We start from the raw sequence: 17,586 nt of genomic DNA on the forward strand, positions 1-17,586 counted from the left end.
CTCTCCTGAGCCAAGTATATCAGACATTTTTTTTAAACTAGAAATGCCTTCTGTTTGTACATTCTCAGTTCCTTTATCATACAGACCCCCTCAAATGAGAGGTGTTGTATCTCCTAATAGAATCAAATAACAATTCTGACAATACACTGTAAACAGAAACTTTTTGTATATGCTTCAAACTACCAGACTTGGTGATATAGACTATTTTAAGAACAAGAATATATTTCTCCTAACAAGAGGTAATTTTTCCCCACATGTACACACACAATGAATCCTAAAAAGTCATTTGTGAAAGTTATTTTTTTTATATATAAACACACACACACACGTACGTAAATCAGAGAAACTGTGGCAATTCACACAAATCTTCCACTACAGAAGATAGAAAACAACTGAAAGAGTGCAACTACTACTTCCTTCATGAAACATTACCTTTGAGCTCTGGTTTGGTGCCTGGTTTTGCAGTCTCACAAGCTATGCACTTTGTGGCCTCTGCTTTATTTTGTACCAAGCATGTTTCACAGTCCCAGCTTCCCTCAGGTTTCTTGAATTTGTCTAATCCCAGAAATCCTCCAGAAGGAGCAGAGAAAGATGTGCTGCTACTAGTCACAGGCATTGAATTCCCTTAGAAATAAAGTATTACAAGTGTGTTTTAATTATTAAATAAATATCATTTTATGAGGCTCTTAAATTTCAGCTACATTTTCAAGATGTAATGTATAAACTGACCAACTGCAAAAGGAGGAATCAGATTATCTTAAACCTCATTTAATGTCTGAAGAATCTCAAAACATTTTTGCAAAGTTAATATACAGACTATATAAAGGGATCATCTGAAGCACACTAACATGCAGCCAACACTAGGTTTAAACAGCTAACATAGGTTACAACAACATACCTCAGCTATTTAAGATAGAAAATGAAAGAAATTGTATCCAACAGAAATTGCAAGAGAAATTTAAGTTGTCAGGTGGAATTAATGTTAGCCCTTATTCAGCTTAAATTTGTCAAATGAAATAAGGTACGGAGTTATTTCCCAGGCAGACTCATCAGCAAATTTCAACCGGTTCTCTTTCCTTCTCCCCCTCCTCCGCAAATTGATGGTGTGAACAAAGGACTAAACTCTCCTACAGCAGCCGTGGCTCTTCCCCTTCTCCTCCTTCTTCTTTGCAGGTTGCTAAAGCTACTGTTCCCCGCCTCCCCCCACGAGCTATCAAAGGCTGGAGAAGAAGAGGAAAGGCTGACAAGGCAGGAAGAAGAGATATGTCTATAACCACATGCCCCTAGTCTGATAAAGACAGAACTAAAACTCATGGGCTCCAGACTCCCAATTCTATGTGCTCAAATCACCCAAACCAACTATCTTCAGAAGCAAAGGCTTCTATGAAGAAACATGAAAGGCACCACATTATCTGCAGCAAAGTTATGTTCATTTGTGGCTAGCTCCTTCTGCCTACCCTGCAACGTAGACCCCTCTTCATTCCACAACAGCGTCAGTTGATGCTGCTCCCATAGCAGGCAGTTTGGCTCCTTTAACAAGTACTCAGATTGACGTGCAAATCCAAATGAGATATAAAGGGTCCCTGAACACAAATTTCATCCCAGCAAATGTATCCTGTTCAACTGGGTATTTGAAGCCGACAGACTGAAGAACTGCCTGCCTACCTTCTACTCTTCTCCTTAAATTCACCCTCCTTTGACTTCAAATATAGAAGATGGGGAAGAAATTCACCCTCATCCCACAATTTAATTTATAGAAAGATCAGATATTCTTTGCCTTCTCTCCCCCCTCTAATTCTCATCCTAGATGGAGTAGAGGTCATGCAGTCCTCTGAATCATGGAAAAAAAATCACACAAAAATCTTTTATTTTCAAAATGCTTCTCAGCAATAGCCCAGTGCCTGAAAAGCCACCTCTGAGGACCCAGCTCACATGATGAAGGCCCTGAAATAACAAGGAAAGCCTACAAAAGCAACGCCCTCTGAAACTTTTATATATGTTACTAGAGGGCGGTGCTCCCTGCTCGCTAAGCTCACCAACCCCCATCTCTGCGGGCTCAGAGCTGCTCCAGACTGCAGTGTGTGTGTGGGAAGGGGGGCATGGGAGGAGGGAGGGGAGAGAGGAGGGGTAGAATGGCCAGGAGTTGGGCCCGGTCTGGCCTCGGGGGAGGGCGATGGCTGGGGTGAGAGAGCCAGGGCAGGCTAGGGTTGCCATGCTTTGGCCTGGCCCTCCCTGGTGGCCAGGGGTAGAGATGGGGCTGCCCACTCTCAGAGAGGGGAGTTGGCAAGCATAGCAAGCAGGGGGCACCGCTCCCTAGTATATATGTATGTTGTCAGAATTTTTCAGGAAAGCTTTAAAAAGGCTATAGTACGTGACACATTACTAGAACAACTCATCGTTGAAGTCCATCTGGGTCCTTTAGGAAGGGTTTTCCATCATTTCCCACCAACCTAGAATGCAGTGATTTACAGACCTACCCCTACTTCCAAACCCTTAGTGTGATTCACTTTTTCTAGCTCTCTGAGTAGCCTTTCTGGTGACCACTACTCAGGTGAGGAGGATGGGCAGGCTAACAGCTCCTTTTGTAGACAGCATTCCTAAAAAGGGTGCTCCAATTTAGAGATGTTCCTAGTTTTATGCCAAGGGTGGGGAAAAGAACGGTTACTTACCTGTAACTGTTGTTCTTCGAGATGTGTTGCTCATGTCCATTCGAATTAGGTATGCGCAACGCGTGCACTGCGTCTTCCAGAGCGTTTTCCCTAGCGGTACCCGTAGCGCCGGCAAGGCGCCCCCTGGAGTGGTGCCATAAGTACCCCTGCTGGCGCTCCCCCACCTCAGTTCCTTCTCGCCAGACACTCCAACGAAGGGGAGATGGGGGGGAAATCAAATGGACATGAGCAACACATCTCGAAGAACAACAGTTACAGGTAAGTAACCGTTCTTTTCTTCTTCGAGTGGTTGCTCATGTCCATTCGAATTAGGTGACTTCCAAGCCAACCCCACTTCAAGGAGGAGGGGTCAGAGAACTCAGAAAGAGAAGTCCACGAAAGCTGAACAATCCAAACAAATGTATTCAACTAAGCGAACACAGAAAACTGTAGAAAGTGCAATGTGATACAGATAAAACAAACATATTTACAATACAAAGCTGAAGACCGCAGAGCCCAACCCTGCGTCCTCCCTACCCTGCTGTGCCAGTGCGTAGTGCGCCGTAAAGGTATGGCACGACGACCACGTGGCCGTCCTGCAGATTTCAGTGATTGGAACCTGCACCCCAAAAGCTACAGAGGACACCTGGGCCCTGGTGGAATGTGCCGTAACCCGGGGCGGGACCTTCTCGGCCAACACATAACACTCCCAGATACAGCCTGCAACCCAGTTGGACAACCTCTGGGTCAATATGGGGAGAACCTTTCATTCTGTCAAAATTGTGTGGATTTACGAAAGGGTTTAGTTCTATCAATATAAAAGGCTAACTCATGTCTAGCATCCAGGGAATGGAGCACTTGCTCCTTAGGGGAGTCATGGGGCTTTGGAAAGAAAACCGGGAGGTAAATTTCGTGGGACAAATGGAACAGTGACACCACCTTGGAGAGAAAGGACGGATGAGGGCGGAGCCTCACATTATTGTCAGAGAACACTAGGTAGGGCGGGTTTACAGTTAACGCCCTCAGCTCGGAGACCCTGCGAGCCGACGTAATGGCCACAATGAACGCACTCTTCATAGAGAGGTGCTTCAGAAAGCCAGCGGCTCAAAGGGGGGGCAACACAAGTCTAGACAACACAAGGTTAAGGTCCCAAGCGGGGAGAGGGGGTCTAACCGAGGGATACAACTTATACAAACCCTTAAGGAACCTTTTGACCACAGGGTCAGAAAACAGAGAGACTCCAGCCGAACCAACATGGAAGGTGGAGAGAGATGCCACATGGACTTTGATAGAGGAGGTGGAGAGGCCACCGGACCTAAGTTCAAAGAGGTAGTCCAGAATGGACGGGACAGGTGCATAGGACGGGTATCCTCCCCTTCTGGACGCCCAAGACGAGAACCACCACCACTTGGCTGCGTACCACCGCCTGGTAGACTGTTTCCTACTACTTAGGAGCACCATCTGTACCTCCTGGGAACATTCCTTTTCCGATTGGATTAGCCACGAATAAACTAGGCTGTCAGGTGGAGAGAGCTGAGATTCGGCTGAACCATGGTTCCCCCATCCCAGGGTTGGGTCAGGAGATCCCAAACTGGCGGGAGCATTATAGGCTCCTCGCTGAGCATATCCACCAAGACAGGGAACCAGAACTGACTGGGCCACCGAGGGCTATCAGGATGACCGTGGACCTGAAGGTCTTGACCCTGGTCAGAACCCTGGGAATTAGGGGAAACGGAGGGAAAACACAGAGGATGCCCGCCGGCCACGGCATCCCCCCTGGAGTGTTCCCTCAGCCCCAACAGAAAGCAGTAACTCTGTTGCATGCCAAGGTAAACAGGTCTATTAGGGGACAACCCCACCTGTGGAAGACCTGACGAAGGGCCGAATCCTTACGAGACCATTCGTGGGCTCCGAAGGATCTGCTCAGAGCATCAGCCAGCAAGTTTTTGCACCCCAGCAGGTACTCTGCCTGCAAAACTATGTTGTGCTGTACACACAGGTCCCAGAGGCACAGGGCCTCGTGGCAGAGGGGAGGCGACCGGGCTCCCCCCTGCCTGTTGAGGTAAAACACAGCCGTCGTGTTGTCCAGGCGGACCAGGACAAAGCGGTGTGAGAGCTTCGACAGGAAGGTCTCACAGGCTCTCCTGACTGCCCTGAGCTCCCAGACATTTATGTGCAGAGCCCACTCTGCAGGGGACCATAAACCCTGGGTTCTGTGACACCCCAGGTGTGCTCCCCAACCCAAGTTGGAAGCATCTGTGACCAGTGTAAGAGAGGGGGGAGGTACAGTGAACGGAATCCCGCTGCACACTACCGCCTCCTGGGTCCACCATTATAAGGAGGCTATCACCTCCGGAGGCACTGTGAGAACCGTGTCCCAGAGACCCCTGGACTGGTTGAATGCCCTTGCCAACCAGGCTTGCAGAGGCCTGAGCCTCATTCGAGCATGACATACCACATACGTACACGCCGCCATGTGTCCCAGCAGCCTCGAGCAGACCCGGATGGTCATGATGGGGAACTAGCTTAACTCGGAGACCAGCTCCACTATAGACAGAAACCTGGTTCTGGGGAGGAGTGCTTTCGACACCCTGGTGTCCAGGAGGCCACCTACGAATTCGAGGTGCTGGGAGGGAGTCAACGATGACTTTTCCTCGTTTAGCATGAGTCCCAGCCTTATGAAGAGGGCCCTTGTGAGGGAAACCTGGGCCTTGACTTGACCGTAAGAACGACCACGAATCAGCCAGTCGTCTAGGTACGGAAAGACGTGTACCCCTTTTTTGCAGAGGAACACTGCTATGACTGCCATGTTTTGTAAAGACCCTGGGTGCTGTTGACAGGCCAAATGGAAGCAGTGTAAATTGGAAGTGACATCGAGAAACAATAAAACGGAGAAACCATCAAGTCCTTGAGATCGAGAGTTGAGTACCAGTCTCCTAACTGTAAAACCGGGATAACAGAGGCCAGGATTACCATTCTGAACTTGGATTTCACCACCGTCTTGTTGAGGTCCCTGAGATCTAAGATAGGACAAACCTCGCCCTTGGGTTTTGGGACAACGAAATACTGGGAGTAAAACCCTCTGTCCTTCAGATGTGAGGGGACCCTCTCCACGGCTCCCTTTTGGAGGAGTGTTAGCACCTCCTAACGGAGGATGCCTTCGAGAGAGGTGTCCTTGAAAAGGGACAGGGTGGGCGGGCAGGTTGGAAGGGGGCGAGCCCAGGAAGAGGATGGTATAGCCATTTCTGATAATTTTTAGAACCCAGGTGTCAGTGGTGATTTCTGCCCAGGCGTGGGCAAACCGGGATAACCTGGCCCCAAACGGGGGGCCAGGGTGGAAGGCTGGTGCGCGACTCTCCAGCAGCCCGTCAAAACCAGTGCTTGGGCTGCTGGGCGGAGCCTTGACCAACCCCACAGGGGTTGTTCCCTCTCAGGCAACGTCGACAACCCCTTGCGGACAAGGGACCCGCAGCTGCCCCTGCACCCCCACTGGGAGCACGAGGACGGCGTCTCTAGTAATCCCCACGGGGGACCTGAGACTGCATTCTTCCCTGCTGTCTGTAGGACAGCTGACGACGCTGCAGGGCCGGTGTGTGAATCCCCAAGGACTGGAGAGTAGACCTCGTGTCCTTAAGTGTATGGAGCCTGGAGTCCGTGTGCTCTGAAACCAACGCTTTGCCATCAAAAGGCAGGTCCTGGATCATAGTTTGGACGTCCGGAGGTATTCCAGACACCTGCAGCCAGGCACCACGGTGCATAACTACACCCGACGCCATGGTGCAGGCTGCAGTGTCAACAGCGTCCAGGGAGGCCTGAAGGGCCGTGCGGGCGATGGTTCTGCCCTCTGAAGTTATGGCCGCAAACTCCTGACAGGCCTTGGCAGGAAGCTTATCCTTAAATTTATCCACCGCCTGCCATGTATTATAAGCATAACGACTCAGCATCTCTTGCTGGTTAGCAATGTGGAGTTGCACCCCACCAGTGGCATACACCTTACAGCCCATCTGGTCAAGGCGTTTGGGCTCCCTAACCTTTGGGGACAGCCCCGCTGGGGAAGATTCTCCGTTTGAGCCACAGCCTGAACGACCAAAGACCCCGGAACAGGTTGGGAGTACAAATGTTCGTACCTCGACTGGGGAACGTAATAGCGCCTCTCGACTCCATTTAAGGTAGGGGTCAGAGACGCTGGGGTCTGCCACAGGGCATTAGTAATCTTGGCCACGGTTTTATTAAGTGGCAAAGCCAAGCGGGCAGGGGCATTGTCCAAGAGGATGTCAATCATGGGGTCCGTGTCCTTCACTACTGGCACCACTGGGACACCTACATTGGAGGCCAGACGCCTAAGCAGATCCTGATGTGCTCGAGCATCCATAGAAGGCAACGCCAGTGCGGGATCTGCCAAAGCTTCATCTGGAGGCGAAGATGACGATGACTCCTGGATTGGTACTGGATCCAGCGCAGGTCCTGGTTGAGGAGCTGGCTGGGCAAGCGGCACCGTTTACGGAAGCGGTTCTGGCACCGAGGCTTGTGGCTCAGCAGTGGCATCTGTGGTAACTGACCTTTTGGGGGGAAGGAGGAGGTCATGACAGTGACGCCGACGGTTGCGCTCGGTGCCCCGAGACACCACAGAGGAGGGCACAGGCCCCTGCCACTGGTGGTAAGCCCATGGCGTCCAGAAGGGCCATTGCGGTTGCGGCAGCCAAGTCTGCTGCACACGCAAATGATCACGTCGGTGCCGGGAGCAGGATCTATGACTCAAGGAAGCCCCTGAGGACTCCAACCTGAACGAGGCTGCATCAGAATCCGACGAGTAGTTAGACTCAGGCCAGGGAGGCACAGATGACGAATGCCCTGCCTCCAAGGGGGGGCAAACCTGGCCACAGACTTGGGTTTGCCCATGTACATGTGATGAGGACGTGCCGGCCCTAGGAAGACAGGTCCCGGGGCCAGTTGCGGTGCCTGTTGCGGCACCAGGAGAAGAGGTCCCGGTGCTGGGGGTGGAACCAGTTGCAGCACCAGGAGAACAGGCCCCCGTGCCGGGGGTGGAGCCGTTGCAGCACCGGGAGAACAGGTCCCGGTGCCGGGGGTGGTGTCGACACGGTGCAGGGCTGTGCTGTCGAAGTCGGTATTGGCTGCGAGACGAACCTCAAAGAGACCAACGTTACCGGCGATGGCAGCACTGGCATGGTCCACGGGGTCAATGCCGGTGCCTGTAACAGTGCCGAAACACGCATCGCTGCCGAAGAGGCTGATGCTGAAGGGCCCGGTGCCGAAGCCTGTAGCGGCACCCCGGGAAAGCTGCTCAGCGCTGGTGCCAATGACGGTGCCATACACGGTGCCACAAGGCCTGGGTGATACGTACCGGTGCAGCCAAGACGGGGTCTGGAAGAGGTCCCAGCACCGAGGGAGGCAGAGCCCAGTCGAGCACGGAGTGAAGCCTGGCAGCCTGTGTCGAGGTCGGCACCGATGTGGAAGCAAGTGGTACTGGTCTCACAGGGGACGGTCCCACTGCATAAGTGACCGGTGCCGTCCGGTCATGCCGGTGCGGAGGCGAAGCCGGTGCCAACACGGCTCCAGCGTAGGTGGCCTCAACCGACGACGGAGGGGAGGTAGTGAGCCTGGACTAGATGGGCGTCCCGCTCACTTATGCCACACCATGGTAGACATGCATCCTGGAGACTCGGCACCACGGTGTAGGCCCGACTTGGACTTCCAGCTCGGAGACCTATCATGGGACGCTCTTGATCTCTTCGGTGCCGGGAAGTGAGAACGATGCCAAGCCCTTGATACCAAGGCCTGCTCTCGAGATGGAGCATCGCGCGTGGATGCCGGTGCACTATGCACAGTGCCGGCTGTAAAGCCGCCTCCATGAGGAGAAGTTTTAAACCAGAGTCTCTCTCCTTCTTAGTGCGTGGCTTAAACAACTTACAGATCTTACAGGCGTCTGTAAGATGGCCCTCACCCAGACACTTCAGACAACTATCGTGAGGGTCTCCTTTGGGCATAAACTTCGAGCAGACAGCGCACGCTTTAAAGCCTTGTGGCCCTGGCATTCCTCACCCCCGAAGGGGGAGAAGAGAAAAACAAAGAGACACTAACTATCTAACTAATTGAACTATTTACAACACTAAGAGAAACGGGAACCATTAACTGCTCTAACAGAGAGACACGCTCCAACGACCATCACGGGCGGTAAGAAGGAACGGAGGTGGGGGAGTGCCAGCAGGGGTACTTATGCCCCGCCATGATGGCGCCACTCCAGGGGGTGCCTTGCTGGCGCTACGGGTACCTCTACGGAAAACGCTCTGGAAGATGAGGTGAACGCGATGCACATACCTAATTCAAATGGACATGAGCAACCACTCGAAGAAGAACCTTATATGGGTCAGGGGCCAAGCCAAGCCACAGAAAAATCAGTCAGGGGCTACATCGGAGAGGGTTTGGTGTGGTTTTTTTTTTTTTTTTTTTTTTTTGAGATTCTCACTTGTGTGTAGCCCCCAATCCAAAAAAGGTTCCCCACCCCAGCATAAAACAAGGAACACTTCTAAATTGGGGCACCCTCTGTAGGAATGCCTCATCTGCCCACTCACATAATAGGTATTGGCTATTTTTAAAGAAGTCCTCAAAATATGATTTAAAGATTTTCAGGTTACAGAGAATCCACCATTTACTCTTTCAGATCAGCAAGTGACCTATGCTCCACACTGCAGAAAATATGCAGGGTCGCTGTCAATTTGTCCTGGGGAAAAGTTCCTCCCTGACTCCAAATATTGCAATCAGACCCTTAGCATGTGAGCAACATGCACCAGACGCTGACTGGAATAAATCCCTAGTATTAACTGTGGGTCCTACCCAACGTTTCCTGTAAGCCAGTGGTCCCCAACCTTTTGGGGCTGCTGGGCGCCTGGGGGCAGGGCCACTCACGGGCCGCATGTCCAGGGGCAGGGCCGTGCATGCACCATGTGCTTGGGGGGGAGCGGAGCCAGCACATGTGCCACACACCGTGGGCGGGACCAGAACATGCACCGCACGCCCGGGCTGGCACCGGCATGTGCTGCAACTCTGGGGCAGAGGCCGCCCATGCGTCTCGCGCCCGGGGCCAGCACTGCGCATGTGCCACGTGCCCGGGGGTGGGGCCAGCCCAGATTGTTCGGCAGGCGCACATAAATGGCCTGTCGGGCGCTATGGCACCCGCGGGTACCACGTTGGGGACCACTGCTGTAAGCTGTGCACCTGCATGGGCATGCAGACCTTTTCTGAGCCTTGCACAGGAGTTCAGAGCAGGCAGGGAGCTCAGCTGATTGCCTGAGGAAAGGGGGCAGGGCTCGCTGCTGCTGCTGCTCCACAGCCAGAGTGAAACTACTGCTGCCTGTGCTATACCGGCTCTAGGCTCTACTCCAGTCCTCCCTCCTCGCCCCCCTGCTCCGGGTCTCACTGAGGGGTGAGTTCTCCAATCAGGGAGGCAGGAAGTACTTAGAGGATCATGTGACCCAGATTGTGGTGAAGTTGCTGGCTGAAGGGGAGTGGGGATTGATGCTCCATTGCCTGCCAAGAGCCAAGTGGGAAACACTGGGAAAATTACAGGCACTGCCAGATTGGGTCAACTTCTCTACTTCACTCCCAAATCCTCCCCCTGCCCTGACCAATAGGGCAGCAGCCTCTCCTCTTCCCCCTTAGCCTTCCTCTGGGAAATTGGCTGGGCAGGGATCACGTTTCCCCATGTCCACTTCCCTGCTGCCCATTCAACGAGAGTTGACTTACTTTTCTGCCTCCTATTTTCCTCCAGCTCTCACCCATTTGTACTTCTCCCCCTGCTCAGTGGTAACAAGACAGCATCTCTCTCCCTTCCCCATGCTTTCATCCCTAGAATCAGGTCAGTATTTCCTCCAGTCAGAGCAAGACCAAACTTCTCCCTGCCCTATCGCTGAAACAGTTGCAGTTTCAGACATCTCTCTGATCACTTTAGCTCTCCCCTTTCCCTATTTTAACTCTCTGAGTTCCTTGCTTGGAAAGCTTCCATCCCTGGCTGTGGCTGTCTTGTTTCCTGCAGTCTACATCTGCAGAAGCCGCAAATGGGACAGGGCAGTGCCAGGGTAGTTTTCTGGTTGAATCAAAACATTTGGTAAGAATTTGGCAGGAAGGGAAAGAACCCCATGTTGTGAGGAGACATTGTGAAAGATGAAATGCAAGACTTGGGATAAAGAAGTAAGATGATTGTGAAGCTGTGTTTCCTTGGGAACAGTGCAAGCTGGAGCCTCTGGTAAATTTGTTCTGTAGATGTTATCTTAGGCAGTTAAGGGAGCGGGGGGGGGGGAGGGGTGAGGAGACGGGGGACTTCTTTTAGCACCACAAAAGTTCACTTGGAAAGGACCTGAGGGGAAGCAGGCTGCATGGGGGAGGACGGGGTGTGCCTAGGAGGACATTCGCATGATTACATTCCAAACAAAGTTTACATAGTGTTAAATGTTAATGGCTTAAGGTAAGAAAGAAAAATATCTTTTTCACATAATTTTTTTGTGTTGCAGATATCTAAAATTCTGATCTTCATGATTTTTTTAAAATCCTGTGTTACTAATTAATATATGGTAAATTGTACTGAATAAAGGCCAGATCTTTGCTATGTGGTAGAGTTCTGGCTCTTATGAGTCAGAGGTAGCAAATACTAGGTGTGATGCTAGCTATTTTGTAAGATTAAACCTTATTTGCAAGATCTTTGAAACATGCATCTGTCTGTTAGAAAGGATGATGATACATGTATCCAAGGTCTCAGAGGAATAGCCGTGTTAGCCCGTAATTAAAAAAAACAACAACAATGGTCCTGGTAGCACCTTCGACTAACAAAAATATATGAATAGTATCATGAGCTTTCGTGGGCAAAACCCACTTCTTCAGCCAACGGTAGTGTTAATTTTCTTTTTATTTGATTTCATATTAAATAATCATAAGCATTGCTCCTTGTTAATTATCACTTACTTTTAATATATTTTCTTCCATACCTATGGAATATTTAAAATATATATTTATATCTACTTTTTTGTTTGTATTGGTGGGTAGGGATGTTAAGATGCAGTCAACTGGCTAATGAAGTAGTCAAAAATTCTATTGACTACTCAATTAGCCAATAAGGGAAGGCAGCCTGGCTCACACTGGGTCCGGGACCTACCCCTGCTGCAGCACTGCATTTTAAATGTAGTAAGAGCCGGGCTGCTGGCCCGGCCAGCTCTTAGTACATTTAAACTGCAGACCGTCAGCAGGGGTAAGTCTCAGACCTGGTGCAAGCCAGAACTGAGCCAGGCTGCCTGCTCAGCTGGAGTAACCTCTGTCCGTGGCCAGCCTGGGCCACCAGGGACAGAGACTGTTTTGGTTGCAGCAACTGCTGTCCGCAGGGAGATACAGAGGCAGAAAGGCGGGAGGGAAGTGAGTAGTCAATTAGATTAATTGATAAGTCTAGGCTTATCAGTTAGTTGATTACTCGCTTACATCCCTACTAGTGAGTGCACATCTACACACTACCTCAATATTGGTGTTGCACATAAGATATTTCAATCTGCCCAAAAGAAAATTCAACCCGCCCACGGATGGAAAATCTTAGAGGGAACACTGGTCCTACCTATCTAGTGTCTTACCTCTGACTACTGGAGATATCTGCTAATAGCATATGGGACATATTCCTTTTAGGAAACCTCATCATACTATTCCCTCCATAAATTCATCAAGGACAGTTGGGTTTTATGCACTCAATAGTCCTCTCTGAAGTTCTTTAACAGTCTTGCTTCCTCCAATGGTTAGAAACTTGTCTAATTTGAAACCCAAACTTGATTGTCAGTTTATATCTATATGAACTTGCACCAACATTGACCCTTAAATAACTCCCTCCCCTTCCTTGATGTTTTATCCTGTTGATGTATTTATGGAGAGTAATCAGATCTGTCCTCAAGTTTTGTTCCTTTAAGCTAGACAAACCCCTTAAGTCGCCTCTTGTAACTTAGGTTCTCCACTCCCTGATCATGCTAGTAGCCTGCTTTGCTTTTGTTCCAGTCTGAATTCATTGTTTTTTATTGAATTGCATATTCATTTACATGAATTGCACACAATATTCCAAATGCACTTTCAAAAGTGCATTATACAAAGGTAATAACATTTCCCCATCTATTTTCCCTCACCTGATGCATCCTTAGACTGCATCAGCCTTTTCACAACCACATCACATAGGTGACTCACAGAGCCAATGATAGGACCAATGTACCTAGGTCTTTTTCAAGTGATATGTCATCTTATACCACAAATTTTTGTTTCTCCATCATTGCAAAATAGTTATATGCTTAAATTAAAGAAGAATATACAGCTGATTGCTCTCCTTGCCCTCTAAAAGTCAAAAGACATTCTACTGATGGGCTGACAGCTACCTAAGCCTAAAAGGAATGTGGACACTATCTGCCAGGATATATACTAGAAGACCATCCCTACCTTCATTCTCTGATGAGCACACATTGGTACATCTCTAAATAGGTTCTGGAGATACCGTGGAACCACAGTTCAACACAATGTGGTTTCTTTCTCCCCTCTACAATGCAATACTACAAAAACCTTTGGATAATGTGTAATCAACAAAGGAAAGAATTTTAGCTTTGTCTCGCACAAGGAGTCTAAGTCACCAATTTGTGCTGAAGGATGGGCTATTGCTTCCGGAAGGGTAAACCTTTGGGGAAGAACTACCTAACTGCACGCAGTGAGGAGAAGCAGATGCTGGTTCCAAAGCAGTGGCTCAGGAAATGGTAACCAGAAAACAGAATCAGATATTTAATCACACAAGTGATTAGAGGCAGACTATTATAATGCATACATTAATCCTAATCCTTAATTTTAAAACCACAGTATTCAGAGTTCTGTACTTTAAACTGTGAATAAAATTAATGCTTTTTAAAGACAAGAGCTTTTAAAATAAGATTTAAGTACATTTGCAAGAGCTGAGTGTTAAAATAAATCTTACCTGGTCTCTCACATTGACATGCTACACATTTACTGTCTTCTGCCTTATTTGATACAAGGCACACTGTACAGTCCCAAGAACCCTTCGGCTTTTTGAATTTGTCTCCAAACCCCAAAGTGACTGTCGTTTCAGTGCAGCTAGGAGAGGAAGTCACTGTTACTGTATTTTCTGTGACCACTGGCAATGTCAGAGCAGGCTTTACTCCTGTTCCAGGCTTTGGTGTTTCACAGGCCACACATTTTGTGGCTTCAGGTTTATTCTGGACTAGACATGTATCACAATCCCATGTCCCTACTGCTGTTTTAAATTTGTCTCCAAAGCTCTGTGTTCCTGTTGCTGGAGCAGCTGATTTAACAGTGCTGCTTAGAGTCAACGTTCCAGTCTGTTTAGCAGGATCTGATGTCGGCACTTTAGCAGCTTGACAGGTTACGCATCTGTTGTCTGTGGGCTTGTTTTGTAAGAGACATGTGTCACAGTGCCAATATGATGAAGACTGTTTAGAGGTCTCTCTAAATCCCAACGAACCTGCAGAAAAATTACTTATTGCAGGCCGTGTATAAACTTCTGTGTTTGTTGAAACAGGCTGTGTAGCTGCAGGGGTGTGTGTCTTCAGAGAAGTAAACTCTAGAAGAATATAAATATGAAATCAGGTACATTAGCTTCTTTGAGAAACTCTTTTTTAGCCCTCATTCATCTTCCCACACAACAGGGTAAGTGCAAGGTGGTGCAAGGGATGTAGGAAGCCTCCAGTATCATAAAAACACACACAACAGAAATGGTAAAAAGCTACTGTAAAGCTACTCTAACACCATTCACCCCCGTGGGGTGTCCCCCCCCCCCATAGTTAATGTTGCAGTCCGGGACCACAATGGGCTACCATTTAGTATTTCAACATTAAACAGAAACTTGATTTCAGTTTGTCAGTAAAACTTAACCTTAGATTAATGATATAATTAAAGTTTCTCTAGAACTGCAACACTGCACACTAATCCATGCTTTACTGTAAGTTCTTTTTAAATGGAATCCATTATCTCACCAGGGCTCTTTAGAATATCCAGTACACTCCCTTCTTTCAAGACTTTTGCAGGCTTGAAGGCGCCATCGTACTCTTCCTGTTCTTTCTTCTTATTGCTGGTGCTATTTACAGCAGGGGTACCTTTAAACAGAAAGTTTACTACTTTCATGGAGAAACATGCTCAAAAACTCTCTTCAAAAAAGTCTTTGTAATTTCCAATATTTGATTTTTAAAATTTTATGTTCACATAAGACAGACACTTATGTATAATTCCAAGAACTACTGTAATCCAATCAACTTTATAGGAATAGTTACATGGTTACTTTCTAATTTCAAGAAACATTTACAGAGCCTCCCACTTTCAACTTCGTTGACAAAAATAATAAAATTACTGCAGATTTGTACAAAGAAAGGTTGGATACAGGACCCACTGGGAATTTTCCATTAAAAAAAAAAAAAAAAAAAAAAAAAAAGCTTTTGAAACATAGAAAATGCAGTTTCTGTACAATGGAACATTTTCATAGAAAAATCTGATTTTACCGTTTTGTTTTATTTTTTTATCCTCCCCAACAGGAAAATATTTCACTTCGGATCAGATCATGCCAAAATCAAAATATTTCAGTTTGCTGAAATGAACCAAAATATTTGGTTTATAAAGCCAGTTAAAGATTGAACTGAATCTTCCTACCCTGCCATCTTGCCCAATGAAAGTTATAGATTGGATTTATCATGTCTCCATTCTTTCCTATGTGTTAGGCTGCTTTTCCAATGCTGATAAAACAGTCTCTCCTGTAACTGTGCTGCATCATGGGAGTCACATGACTATTCATATATCATGGGTAGGGATGTAAGAGATTAGTTGAGTTGTCGAGTCACTACTCAACAAGCCTAGGCTTATCAGACAGTCGAGTCACTACTCAACTAATCACTCCTCTCCCCCCTTGCTGCCTCTGTATCAGCCGGCTCCCCACAACACCGTCTCCATGGAGGGCAAGGGAGGCAGAGATGCAGCAGGGGACCAAGCTGGGACAGCTGAGACTTGGCTCACGCTGGGTCCCAGACACTGCACCTCTTACTACATTTAAAAAGCAGAGGCACAGCATCTGGGACCAGGCACGAGCCAGAACTCAGTTGGCAGCTCTTACTACATTTAAAAAGCAGAGCCACAGAGGTCCTGGAGCCAGCATGAGTCAGGGACTGCTCAGTCCTAACTCATGCTGCCCCCTTATCAACTAATCGAATAGTCAATGGAAATTACACTAACTACTTAATTAGCGATAGAAATGTAGCCATGTTAGTCTGGTGTAGCTGAAACAAAATACAGGACTATGTAGCACTTTAAAGACTATCAAGATGGTTTATTAGATGATGAGCTTTCGTGGGCCAGACCCACTTCCTCAGATCAAATTATGGAAGAAAATAGTCACAACCATATATACCAAAGGATACAATTAAAAAAAATGAACACATATGAAAAGGACAAATCACATTTCAGAACAGAAGGGGGATGCGGGGGAGGGAAGGAAGGTAAATGCCTGTAAGTTAATGGTATTGGAGGTGGGGAAGGGTAGATGTCTGTTAGTTAATGGTATTAGAGGTGATTGCAGTTAATACCATTAACTAACAGACATCTACCCTTCCCAACCTCTAATACCATTAACTCACAGGTATTTACCTTCCTCCTCCCCCCCCCCCCGCATTCCCCTTCTGTTCTGAAATGTGATTTGTCCTTTTCATATGTGTTCATTTTTTTTAATTGTATCCTTTGGTATATATGGTTGTGACTATTTTCTTCCATAATTTGATCTGAGGAAGTGGGTCTGGCCCACGAAAGCTCATCATCTAATAAACCATCTTGTTAGTCTTTAAAGTGCTACATAGTCCTGTACTTAACTAGCTTACTAACCGCAATTTAACATCCCTATCATGGGAGACATAGACAGGCTGGAGAGTTCAATCCAGAAAGGTGAAAAGGCACAAGGCATCCAAACTACAAATCTAATGGGACAATGCAGCACCAGAAGGTGCAACTTCAGATTGAACTGAACAGAAACAAAAGGTTTCAATTTGGGAATAACAAAGTATTTTGCTGGGATAAAAATGCTGATATATAAAAACGTTTTATCACTACTGCATCAATTTTTCAGACCTTTATTCCACAATTTTTTTTAAATATTTTAACTTTTTGTTTGACTTAAGGCTAAAAAGAAAATGTAGAAATATCAGAATTTCCTGAAGAATGGAAATTCTGCTTTTCATTTTACTAGCATTCTATCATACAGGTTGGAAATCCCTAGTTGCGGATGAGGGATTTTGCTGGACCACAGGAGGCCATTTCTGGCCCCCTGGCCACCAGCCCTGGGACAACTGCTGCTTTCCCCGCTGGCTCCCACCTCTCGCTGGCCCAGCTGCCCTGTTAGCCTCCACTACCCTACCAGAAAGCCACGCTGCCTCTACTCGCTGAGCTCCCACTGTCGAGCCAGGCAGCCTTGCTGCCTGTGGGCGCACCAGGCTCCTGCTCCAGCACCTGGCAGTCCCACTTGCCTTCGCACACCAGGTTCTGAGTGCCACACGGTGCAGCCCTGCTGCCTCTGAGCACCAGGTTCCTGCTGCAGAGCCTGGCTTCTGCTGCGTTTTCAGGTTGTCTCACAGCTGTGCGCCAGGCTCCTGCAGCCCTGCTGGGAAGCCCCACTACCACGCATGGGGTTCCCAGGTGCTACCCTTCAGTGGGACATTCTGGTCCTGGAACATCCATGGTCCAGTTGCCATACCAGAGAGTTCAAGTTAAGAAAGTTTCACCCTGTATTAACACTTTTGCAATTTTCCCAGGAAGATATTTTTTGTTCTTCCCTGCTATTACTGAAAACAAACTATTAGAGCTTGCAGTTAAGAGTGGGAATTAGGAAAAAGGAGAGAAAAGAGCTACTTTCAAG

General features: G+C 48.0%; 1 protein-coding gene across 4 annotated transcripts in view; it reads right to left on the reverse strand.

The window, feature by feature from the left end:
• Positions 1–17,586, reverse strand: part of NUP153 (nucleoporin 153) — a 78,419-nt gene that overhangs the window by 12,807 nt on the left and 48,026 nt on the right. For all 4 annotated transcript variants that reach the window (XM_075921224.1, XM_075921221.1, XM_075921223.1 and 1 more), the window contains exons 15-17: positions 14,675–14,794; positions 13,639–14,262; positions 433–624 (exon numbers count right to left, since the gene is read on the reverse strand). In XM_075921224.1, the coding sequence (XP_075777339.1) occupies positions 433–624; positions 13,639–14,262; positions 14,675–14,794 (936 nt within the window). The remainder of the gene's footprint in view (positions 1–432; positions 625–13,638; positions 14,263–14,674; positions 14,795–17,586) is intronic.

This window comes from Pelodiscus sinensis, chromosome 2 (assembly GCF_049634645.1).
Source record: "Pelodiscus sinensis isolate JC-2024 chromosome 2, ASM4963464v1, whole genome shotgun sequence".
NCBI lineage: Eukaryota > Metazoa > Chordata > Testudines > Trionychidae > Pelodiscus > Pelodiscus sinensis.